Source organism: Meriones unguiculatus, chromosome 18, assembly GCF_030254825.1.
Source record: "Meriones unguiculatus strain TT.TT164.6M chromosome 18, Bangor_MerUng_6.1, whole genome shotgun sequence".
In the NCBI taxonomy this organism is placed as follows: domain Eukaryota; kingdom Metazoa; phylum Chordata; class Mammalia; order Rodentia; family Muridae; genus Meriones; species Meriones unguiculatus.
The window spans coordinates 50,327,554-50,340,006 of record NC_083365.1 but is presented as its reverse complement, the minus strand read 5'-3'; the positions used below and the strand labels follow the sequence as shown (position 1 = coordinate 50,340,006).

The following is a 12,453-nucleotide window of genomic DNA, read 5'->3' as shown; positions in this document are numbered from 1 at the left end:
CTGGTAGAATTCTAGGCTGAAACCATCCTCCAAGCTTTTTTGGGTGGGAGACTGATGGATCAGTGGAATTGATCAAAGGCCCAGAAATAAAGCCACACATCTACAGACACCCGATTTTTTACAAAGAAGCCAAAACTACCACAAAATAGAAGAAAAAGCATCTTCAATAAATAGTGCTGGTCTAACTGGCTATCTACATGTATAAAATGCAAATAGATCCATATTTATCACCCTGCATAAAATTAAAGTCCAAGTAGATCACAGATCTCAACATAAAAATAGACACACTAAAACTCTTAAAAGAAAAAGTAGAGAGGAGCCTTGAACTCATTCTCATAGGAGACGACTTCCTGAACAGACTATCAATAGCTCAGGCTCTAAGATCAACAATCAATAAATGGGACCTCGTGAAACTGAAATGCTTCTGTAAAGCAAAGAAAAATGTCAGTAGAACAAAAATGAAAGCCTACACACTGGGAAAAACTCTTCACTGGTCTGAAATTCTCTTTTTATGTTGGGTCTTTATGCTGTTTAGGTATCGCGGTGACTGCAGCCCCATAGAATGAGATTGGTATGTTCCTTCTGTTTCTGTTTTATGGAATAGTTTGAAGAGTATTGGTATTAGCTCTTCTTTGAAGATCTGGTAAAATTCTGTGCTGAAACTATCTGGCCCTGGGCTTTTTTATTTTATTTTTTTTTCTTTTTTAGATTTTGATGAAGCTTATATTTCCTTAGTGGTTATAGGACTATTTAATTTATTTACCTCATCTTGCTTCTACTTTAGTTAATAGAATCTATCCAAAAAAATTGTTCATTTCATTTAGATTTTCAAATTTTGTGGCATATAGGCTTTTGAAGTAAGACCTAATGAGTCTTTGGATTTCCTCAGTATCTGTTCCCCTTTTCATTTCTGATTTTATTGGTTTGGATGGTGTCTCTCTGCCTTTTACTTAGTTTGGCTAAGGGTTTGTCTATCTTGTTGATTTTCTCAAAGAATCAGCTCTTGGTTACATTGATTATTTGAATTTTTTTCTTTCTTTCTAGTTTATTGATTTCAGCTGTGAGTTTGATTATTTCCAGTCGTGTACTCCTGTTGGGTATGTTTGCTTCTTTTATTTCTAGGGCTTTCATGTGTGCTGTTAAGTTGTTTTAATGAGATATTTTGAATTTCTTTATAAAGGTACTTAGTGCTATGAACTTTCCTCTTAGCACTGCTTTCATTGTGTCCCATAAGTTTGGGTAAGTTGTACCTTCATTTTCATTGAGTTCTAGGAAGTCTTTAATTTCTTTCTTTCTTTCTTTCTTTCTTTCTTTCTTTCTTTCTTTCTTTCTTTCCTGACTCAGTTGTCATTGAGTAGAGAGTTGCTCAGTTTCCATGTGTGTGTAGGTTTTTTGCTATTTTTGTTATTGTTGAGCTCTCATTTTAGACCATGGTGGTCTAATATGGTACAGGGAATTATTTTAATCTTCTTGTACCTATTGAAGCTTGCTTTGTGCCCAACTATATGGTCAATTTTGGAGATGGTTCCATAAGGTGCTAAGAAGAAGGTAAATTCTTTTGTGTTTGGGTGAAAAGTTCTGCAGACATCTATTAGGTCTATTTGATTTAAGGCCGCTGTAATTGTCATTATTTTTCTACTTAGCTTCTATCTCAATGATCTGTCCCTTGGTGAGAGGTGGGTGTTGAAGTCTCCCACTATTAAGGTGTTGGGATCAATGTGTGATTTAAGCTTTTATAATGTTTTGGGTTTTTTGGTTTTTGTTTTTTTGAAAAATGCAGGAGTCCTTGTGTTTGAGGCATAGATGTTCAGGACTGTGATATCCTCATGGTGGATTTTTCCTTTGATGAGAATAAAGTGTCCCTCTCCATCTCTTTTGATTAATTTTGTTTGAAAGTCTATTTTATTAGATATTAGGATGGCTACTCTAGCTTGCTTCTTAAGTCCATTTGCTTGGAAAACCTTGTTCCAGCTCTTTACTCTGAGTTAGTGTCTATCTTTGTTGCTGAGGTGTGTTTCTTGAATGCAGCAGAATGATGGATCCTGTTTCTGCAACCATTCTGTTAGTCTGTGTCTTTTTATTAGAGAGTTGAGTCCATTGATGTTGATAGCTATTAGTGACCAATGATTGTTAGTTCTTTTCATTGTGGAGTTGGTGGTGATTGTCTGTTTGTGTGCTTGTTTTCTTTTGCTTAATTGTTGTGAAGTATCTTTATCCTGTGTTTTCTTGGATATAGTTGATTTTGTTGGATTGGAGTTTTCCTTTTTAGTATCTTCTGTAGGGCTGGGTTGCTGCGCAGATGTTGTTTGTTTAGTTTTGTCATCGAATATTTTGTGTTCTCCTTTTAAATTGATTGAAAGCTTTACTGGGTATGGTAGTCTGGGTTGGCATCTGTGGTTTCTTAGAGTCTGAATGACATCTACCCAGGCCCTTCTGGCTTTCGTGGTATCTGTTGAGAAATCTGGTATGATTCTGATAGGTCTACCTTTATATGTTATTTGGGCTTTTCCCTTGCTGCTTTTAATATTTTTCTTTGTTCTATAGATTTAGTGTTTTAATTATTATGTGACAGGAGGAATTTCTTTTCTGGTCTAGTCTATTTGGTGTTCTGTAAGCCTCTTGTATATTTAAGGTCATCTCTTTCTTAAGGTTGAAGAAATTTTCTTCTATGATGTTCTCAAAAATATTTTCTGAGCCTAGGAGCCTGGAATCTTCTTTTTTGTCTATTCCTATTATTCTTAGGTTTCATCTTTTCATGGTGTCCTTGATTTCTTGAATGTTTTGTGTCAGGAACTCTTCCATTTTTATGTTTTCTTTGTGAGATGTATCAGTTTCTGCAATTGTATCTTCAGTACCTGAGATCCTCTCTTCCTTCTCTTGTATTCTGTTGGTGATGCTTACTTTGTGGTTCCTGACCTCTTCTCTAAGTCCTCCAACTCCAGGATTTTCTCTGTTTGTGTTTTCTTTATTGATTCTAATTCCATTTTCATGTCTTGAAAGATTTTATTCATTTCCTTCACCTGTTTAATTGTGGATTTCTGTCTGTCCATGATGGCCTCTATTTTTTTGTTGTTCATTTCCTCCTTATATGCCTCTAATAACTGCATAATCATAGATCTAAGATCATTTTCCTGTGTTTCAGCTGTATTGGAATATCCATTGATTTGGGAGAGTTTACCATAGCCGTGATATTCTGGGGTTTTTTGTTGTTTTGGTTTTTTGTTTTGTTTTTGTTTTTGTTTTATTCTTACACCAGCCTCTAACCATCTGGTTGTCTGCAGCCTTGACTGTTTGTTCCTTGTGAAGTTCCTGTCCCCTCCAGTTTCCTCTATCCTTTCCCAAATCTCTGTCTCGAGATTCCCCAAGCTCCACCTAATGTGGAGCTTTTTTAACCTTTTTATGGATCATTTGTTTGTTTTATTTGCCTATTTACTTTCTAAAGAGAGGGGAAAATTGTAGTTGGATGGGTGGAGAGATCAAGAGAATCTTAGAGGAATCCTGGAGGAGATGAGGGAGAAGAAACAGTGATCAGAATATACTGTGTCAAAAAAATTATTTTCAATTAAAAACTCCTAAAAGTAGACCGAGATATACCATTTCTGGGTATTTACTAAAAGACTCCAATTGACTGTATCACAAAAAAATACTTATACATTAATCTTTATTCCGTACTATTCACAATAACTAAAGTTGGGCATATGAATTAAGATTCAAGGAAGAAGTCTGGGTAGAGCTAACAGTTTGAAAGCTTATTAAGAGCTACATCACTGGCATATATTCATGTAGTACTGAGAGAGAACAGTGACCACACTGGCATTTCTGTCAGGGGTGGTATTCTAAGGCAGTAAATAAGTAAAGCTGAGTTAGAAGAACTGATATATGAAGAGCTTGAGATTAGAGGAAGCTACCCATTGAACCACTGGGGTCCTGGAAAAGGAGCTGTCTGACCCCTGACCCTGAGAGTTAGTCACAAGTTTGACTAAGTAAACGGAAAGCCTATAAATTCCTGCTATACATTCTGGTACTCATTGGTATGTAACTAAATATAACTTGAAATTAACTACAATTTAACAAGGTAAAAAGAATGCCTGCCATGCATATTTCAAGTGCTCAGTAGCCATGTGGCATAAGCCACCAAGGATTATCACAGATAAAAATTTCCATCATCAGATAAACGCCTATGAGCAATGTTGACCCAGATAGACTATAGTATCTTTGAAGCAATAAGTTTGCTTGGAATGTGAGCTCCATGAAGAGATGTTCCCTGTTTGTGTACCATCATCTTACTGGCTCTTAAAAGTAAGCTTCACCAGAAAGGCAAACAGGATGGACATCAGAAGAGGGAGAAAACAGGGAATAGGACAGGAGCCTATCACAGAGGGTCTCTGAAAGACTCTACCCAGCAGGGTATCAAAACATGCTGAGACTCATAGCCAAATTTTGGGCAGAGTGCAGGGAATCTTATGAAAGAAGAGGGAGATAAAAATACCTGGAAGGAACAGGAGCTCCACAAGGAGAGCAACAGAACCAAAAAATCTGGGCACAGGGGTCTTTTGTGAGACTAATACTCCAGACAAGAACCATGCATGGAGACAACCTCGAACCCCTGCGCAGATGTAGCCCATGGTAACTCAGTGTCCAAGAGGGTTCCCCAGTAATAGGAACAGGGCCTGTCTCTGACATGAACTCATGCTCTTTGATCACCTCCCTCTGAGGAGGGAGCAGCCTTACCAGTCCACAGAGGAGGACAATGAAGCCAGTCCTGATGAAACCTGATAGACTAGGGTCAGATGGAAGGGGAAGAGGACCTCCCCTATCATTGGACTGAGGGAGGGACATATAAGAAGAGGAAGGGAAAGTGAGATCAGGAAGGGAAGGGGGATACAAAGTGAATAAACTGTAATTAATAAAAATAAGATGAAAAATTTTTAAAAAGTGACATGTTTAATTGGTTTTGTTGAGTAAGTAAGTTATTAAATTTTGTTGAGTAAGTTATTAAACCCAAACCCTTGAGATGGATCTTCAGTTAAGAAAATTATGTCACAGTTAGGCTGTGTGATGTAAAAGGAACTTTTAGTCTCCTGAGGTAATTGTTGTCTTGGAGGCTTACTGCCTCTGTCTGCTAACCTAGCCTAGGCCTAAAAGCTTCTAGCCTCCATATAATCTAACCTAGGCCTAGAATGTTTTCAGCCTCTGAGATTTACTGCTTAATAAGCTCACTTGTGGTTTGGTTTGGTTTGGTTTGGTTTGGTTTGGTTTGGTTTGGTTTGGTTTGGTTTCCTTACTGAGCTCTGGGCTTACTGGTTCAACTCAGCTGTTCTGGCTCAAACTCCTCTCCCAGCTGACTTATTCAATTTGGCTTTTCTCTCATCCTCAGAATTGCTCTGCTTGGCCTCAAACTAACTCAAGCAATCTTTTCTAGTCTTCTGACTCCTCACTCTCTGGCTTATTCTGTCTTCAGCTACACCTTGCTTGTTCTCTCATTCATCCTCTTTCTGTAAAACTCTTCTAGTAAAACTGCCTCCTCTCTCTCATTCTCTCTGTTGCTCCTATAAGTAGCTTCCCTTTCCTCCCTGTTCTTGTGAGAGTTGGGCATATCCTATGCTGTCAAATCTTTCCCTGATTCATCACCCTTTCTGCCACTCAATTAGGCATCACTTTCAAATATGGGTGCTTCCTTCTACAAACTAATTTTACCATCATTTTTGGGGAAAAACGGTGTGTACCACCACATCTGAACCTGAGCTTTTTTTACCTGAAACTTGCACTATACCAGGCTGGCCTTGAACTCAGATTTGCTTGCCTCTGTCTCCTGGATTAAAGGCTTTTTTGTATTCTAGCCAGATCACACAGACCTAGAAGGTCTTTGGATGTGATCTCTTGCCAGAGCAGCCATGTTCTGAATTAAAATTTCTCTACAGTGTGATAATACCAAACCACTGTAAATCATACTTGTAGAAAAAAAATACTACATAAGAAACTTCAGTGGTTCTGATTTTACATGACAACACTTTGACCCATTTTCCTTTGGGATTATGGAAGAGACCTAGGAATAGAACAAAAATTAAATCCATATTGTTAAATTAAACCAAAATAAAATACTTCACTTTCCAGCCTCATTCTTATTAAGGGTGGACATGTGACTATTTTCTCAGATGATATGAAAACAAAAATGTTGTGTAGCATACTTGAAGAATCTCCTAAAAGCAAAAATGAGTTTATCCTTCTCTTTCTTACAGCCTTTTAATGATATAAGTGAATCCTACCTGTTATGGTACCATAAGGCATCCGCCAACCTCATGTGCTTGCGAAAATTTTGACTTTTTAAAATTAAATTTAGGATTTAGTTCATCAGTGTTCAAACACAATGGGCCTATTATTCCGGCCACATCAGATTACCTCCAGTCAGTGCTGGACCTTCTACCTCTGTACTTTGCATTTAAAGATCATTAATTTTCCTTTCCTCTGTTAATATTCAGCCAAAACTGAAAGATTCAAACATTTAATAGGAAAAAGAACATAAGGCCATATATATGCAGAGCAGGTATATGCATATATGCATTCTGTAATTTCTCTTGCAAAAAAATTGCATGATATTTATATTTTAGGTGCTGAGATGAAATAATTATTATGTCACTATTTCTTGAATTGAGAAGGTCTCTTTTTTTATATTTTCACAAGGCTTTTATTTTTTAACAAATGTTCAGCCCTGAAAACATATATGCAAGTAATATTATGCAAGCTGAGTAGGTTTATTTAAAAATATGTATGTGTATATGTGTACATACATGATTGTAACAATAATTAATGAAAATAGGCCATGGATTTGAAAGAAAGCAGGAGGGATATATAGGACTGCTTGGAGGGACAAAAGTGGAAAATAAAGTAATTATATTATAATCTCAAAAAATAAAAAGAAGTAATTTAAGAACAATGGGAGAATGTTGTCTTTACTCTCTGCGGTTTTCTTCCAGTGAGAGTTGAACAAAGTGAGTAATTAGCTCTCAATAGACCCACCATGTCTCAACCCTCAGTGGGTGAGGTAATTTCTGAAAATATTGATAGTTCCACTAGAATAGACTTTATGAAATCACGAAGTCCCCAGCCCCTCAGAGGTCACTGATGAAGACCTGTCTGTAGCTTTAAGCAAAGAACCAAACCTGCAGAAGAGTGAGGAACTCTGTCACAGTCAGCTTCCTACAATCCCAGCATGCCACAGGCAGGCAATGTACTGAAAGAACAGGGCGTGTCTTCACTATGCTTAGTTCTGAGCCAAAAACTAAATATGCATGAAGAAAATACGAAAAGTATTTAACACAATATACAACAGAAAGACCACTTCAGCAAAAAATTACTATAAAGATATTAATTGAATAGCTTGGTATGCCAGGTACAATGTTACACAGAAGAAAGCAATGCAAAAACAAAACAAACAAACAACAACAACAACAACAAAAACACGTTACTTCGAAGAAGTCTCCCCCCTCCCCCCAGAAAAAAAGGCTTGAATTGTCAATTAGTGCTTCAAATCTGAAAAAAATTAAAAATCAGGTGTAAGTGTGAGCACCTTCACAGGACAGAAAGACCAACATGCAGACTTAGGTACAGTTATCACAAAAAAAATTAATGCCTAGCACTAATGATGGCGGTGGTGATGTTAAACATTATTGAGTGACCCTTTCTCTGGATCATGTTCACCTCTAAAGGTTTTACACGTGGCCTGAGGAGGCAGCTCAGTAGAGTACTTCACTAAAAGTGGGGGAAGAGAGTTCAACAACCAAAACACAAGTAGATGGTGGAATGCTTCTAAGCTCTGGGGAGACAGGAGCAGAGAGATTCCTGAAGCCTAATCGCCATGCATCAGAACAATAAGAAACACTGTTTTCAAAGAACTGAAGTGATCAACACCTGAGGAACAATATCTAAGGTTGACCTCTGACCTCCAGATGCTAGTAAACACAAATATGCATATGCACAGACATAACAAAGCTTTTACATGTTTATTATCAGATTAAATATTCACCATAATCATATGGATTTCTTTCTTGCTAAATGCAGGCAAAAACTATTGTTCACAAAAATTAGGCCACCTTACATCTCTGACTGTAGCCAGCAGGCAATCAAAACATCCCAAGGAATCCAGAGCCAGAGTTCTCTTAAAATGTTATAAGGTAAAGATGTGCTGGTCATCATGAAAATGTTCAAGAGGGAGGGAGCTGTAAGAGTTGATGTAGCAAGCACTGCACTTCAGCCTCAAGAGCTGTTCACTCACCAAGTATTTGTAAAGTGTCAGTCGTGATAGTCATAGCTACAAGCAAGAGATGATGAATGGTCCTCTACTGTGAGAGCTTACAGTCTGGGAGAGAAGCACACTCAGAATCAGTATGATTAAACGAATAAAGCGATGATATCATGAATATTTCCGAAACATGATTTTACTCAAGAAGGAGGACAATCAGCAAATACTTGAGAAAGCAGGTGTTTTAAAGGAGGGCTCTGCAGGTTGCTGTATAGGAAAAGGAGAGTCCAGGCAGAGCAAGCAACTTCTTGGGAGATAAATGGTCACTTGTGAACATTCATCCATGAACATTGGATAATGGAAGCACCAAAAGAAAAGAAGAAGATTCTGTGCTGCCTTTAAAGCCACTATTCATTGACAGCTTCAACCAGCACATACAAGAAAGTAAAAAAAAAAAAAAAAAAAAAAACAAACAAAGGAAGACACAGGTTTAGTGAAACCACAGATGCTCCATCTCTCTACTAAGAAAGGATGGTTTTTATTTTTCTAGTTCCATCCATTTGCCTAAAAACCTCATATCATTTTTAACAGCTGAATAATACTCCATTGTAATACACATTTTCATTATCCATTCTTCAGTTGAGGGACATCTAAGTTGTTTACATTTTCTGGCTATTATGAATAGAATAGCAATAAATATGGTTGAGCAAGTGTCTTTGTGATGGGATAAAGCATTCTTTGGGTACACACTCAGGAGCAGTATAGCTGGATCTTGAGGTAGACTGATTACCATCTTTCTTAGGAACTGCCATAATGATTTTCCTGACTTTGCACTCCCACCAGCAATGGATGAGTGCTCCCCCTTTCCCACATCCTCACCAGCATGAGCTGTCCCTCCTGTTATTTATCTTAGCCCTTTTGAAAAGTGTAAAATGAAATCTCACAGTAATTTTGATTTGCATTTCCTTGATAGCTAAAGATGTGGAGCGTTTCTTTAAGTGTTTTTCAGTCATTTGAGTTTCCTCTACGGAGAATTTTCTGTTTAATTGAATTATTTGGGTTTGGGATATCTTTGTTTCTTGTGTTCTTTATATATTTTGGTCATTAGTTCTATACTGGATGTGCAGTTGGTAAAAATATTTTCCGATCTGTAGGCCGCCACTTTGACTGGAAGATGGTGTCTGTTGCCTTACAGAAGTTTTTCAGTTTCATGAGATCCCATTGATTAATTAATGACCTTAGTGTCTACACTAACAATGTCTGTTCAAAAAGTTGTCTCCTGTGCCAAAGCATTCAAGGCTAGTGTCTGATTTCTCTTTTACCAGGCTCAGCGTATCTGGTTTTATATTGAGATCTTTGATCCTCTGGGACTTGAATTTTGTACAAGATCATAAGTACAAATCGATTCATATTCCTCCACATGCAGATGCAAATCCATACAACTGATTATTTTTGTAAAGAAGCCAAAAATTCACACTGAGAAAAAAAGCAGCCTCTTCAGCTAATAGCCCTGGTCAAACTGGAATGCCTAAGTCATTTTAGACATTATTAAACGGACCAAAGTAATTTCTTAGGTGCCAAAATGTCACAAGAACTGAAGTGATTCGTAAAAGTTGTCTAATGACTACAATTAGTATATGCTAAAAGATGCTATGAAACAATTGGAATAGTAAAAAAAAAATCCTTGAATGTAGTTTTAAATGATATATTTTTCCAGTTAAGAAGAGATAACCAGACTTATAACTTTATCTCTCAATGTCCCACGATTAATTCTCTTGGCTGGTTTCCTTTTTAAGTGAAATGTAAATAACATCCCTTTTAAGTTAGTACCCTGAAGTGTTTTAAATAAATAAGGCAAAAGGAAACAGAAGAAGAAATTTCAGAATTAAACTGACTCAGTGACTTAGGGTATGCGTCCCTCGGCCCTCACCAGAGAAGCTTCTTTTGCAACAGATGGTGATTAACACAGAACCCCACAACTCATCAAGGGGCATAACACCCAAATACCAAATAAATTACCAAATTACCAAATAAACACCCAAAATGTATTCATGAAAATATTCTCCTTGTACTGGGTATAGCTGGCTTAAGGAATTTCTCCTAATATTTTATATTGCCTTATGATAATTAATAGTGTCAGCAATTAATTAAATGTTTCAAAACAGGCTAGTAGAGACAATGAATAATTTTCCAACATGAGAAATGCTAAGTGATCAAGGTGACAGACATGCCAATTGCCCTGATCAGACAAATTACTACACATTCCACATTTCATACACATATTGAGTCATTATGCTATATGCCATAATTGTATGTTAGTATCATTTTAAATACATTTTTTCTTATCTTTGAAGAACGAATACATATTTTCTGATTTTAGTAATAAAATTTCTCCTTTCCTTTTTCTCCCACCGAATGCTCCCATGTTACTTCCCATACTCTCCTTTAATTTCACGGCCTTTTTTTTTTTTCATTGTTATCATATGCATATATTACATTCCTAAATATAACCTGTTCAGCAGTCCATACACCATGTATTCAGCAGTCCATGTATGTTTTTTGGGCTGACCCAATATTACAAATTTTTAGTAGGCTTTCTATTTTTATTTGGCTTGAATCTTCAAGCCATGATATTCAAATGCTTCAAGCAGTAACAAAGGCAGGTATCAAGAAGATAATCAAGTTCCTTAAGAATCCGGAGGAGCAGCTCAGAACTGTGCTTGCATGCAATGTGAGGATGCCACAGAACTTTGACCTACTAAGGAGAGTCACATAAGCAGTAATATGGTGTCATATTTTTGTCACCATTTTTAATATCTCACAGAAAACAGACCCACTTCAACAATAGGTTACTTCTTAAGATCATGTTCCATCCCTTAGCCCTCCTTCACTTCATCCCTATGTTCTTTTTGCCCCACAACTTCTTCACGGCATTTTTCACCTCTGCATTTCTGAGTGTATAGATGATGGGGTTCAGCATGGGGGTTATAACCGTGTAGAACACAGCCACCAGTTTGTCTTCAGTGAAGGTGGAGGAGGGTCTCATATAAAGGAAGATGGCAGGTCCAAAGAACAAGACGACCACGGTTATGTGAGAAGCACAGGTGGAGAGGGCTTTGCGCCTCCCCTCTGCAGAATGGTTCCGCAAGTTGACCAGGATGACAATATAGGAAGACACCAAAACAAGAAAGGAACACAGAGCAATTAAGCCACTATTGGCCATTACAGTGACACTCTCCACAAAGGTGTCAGTGCAGGCAAGCTTGAATAATGGCTGCAGGTCACAGAAGTAGTGGTCAATCACATTGGGACCACAGAAGGGCAATGGAATGGTGATGAGGATCTGGATTGTGGAGTGAATCAGGCCCCCCAGCCAAGAAACTGCCACCAGCATGTGACACACTTGACGACTCATGATGTTCATGTAGTGAAGAGGTTTGCAGATGGCCACATAGCGGTCATAGGCCATCACCACAAGCAAAAATATCTCAGCAACCCCCAAGAAATGGAAGAAAAATATCTGAGCCAGACAGCCCTTCAGGGAGATGGTTTTAACCTTAGCAAGTAAATCGGTGATGAACTTAGGGACAACAGTAGAGGAGTAACAGATCTCCACCAGAGACAAGGAGCTCAGGAAGATGTACATGGGGGAGTGCAGGCTCTTACTGACACTGACCACTGCAACAATGAGGCCGTTTCCCAGCACTGTGGCCAGGTACACAGGAAGGAACAGCACAAAACACACCTCCTGCACCTCGGGATCCTGGAAAAGGCCAGTGATGATCAGCTCAGTCACGTTATTTGCCTTGGCCATGGGTGCAGTTCAGAAGTAATGGACATCAGGCAGTGAAGGTCCTGAAAGCAAACATTGTGGCAACAGCTCACACCACTTACAGGATGTCAGAGAAAGCAACCCACTTAATAGCTACTCCTTTAGCCAATATGTATTAATTTAGAAATCGATATAGCACTCTAACACTTTATATTTTAATTTACTTAGTTTCATCACTGGAAAATAGAAATCCAGAGAAATGATTACTTGCCCATAACCACACACACAGAGGTTAATTCTGGGTACAGAACCAGTCTAAGTTTCAGTACATTGATGTTATGACTACCATATTCTGAACTTGGGCAGCGATTCAAGTTAAGAACCTATATTTGCACTGTCTTTACTCTATTTTGATACCTCTTCTTCTTGGAGAATCCCCTTA

The 12,453-nt window shown here is 37.8% G+C and overlaps 1 protein-coding gene across 1 annotated transcript; it reads right to left on the bottom strand.

Annotated features, from left to right (window-relative positions):
* Positions 1–11,126: 11,126 nt before the first annotated feature.
* LOC110541424 (olfactory receptor 4B13-like) lies at positions 11,127–12,053 on the bottom strand. The gene has a single exon (XM_021628177.2). The coding sequence runs from the start codon at positions 12,051–12,053 to the stop codon at positions 11,127–11,129; it is 927 nt and encodes a 308-aa protein (XP_021483852.1).
* Between the last annotated feature and the right edge of the window lie 400 nt (positions 12,054–12,453).

Coding starts and splice junctions, on each gene's coding strand:
- LOC110541424 (XM_021628177.2), bottom strand. CDS start 12,053: ATGGCCAAGGCAAATAACGTGACTGAGCTGATCATCACTGGCCTTTTC.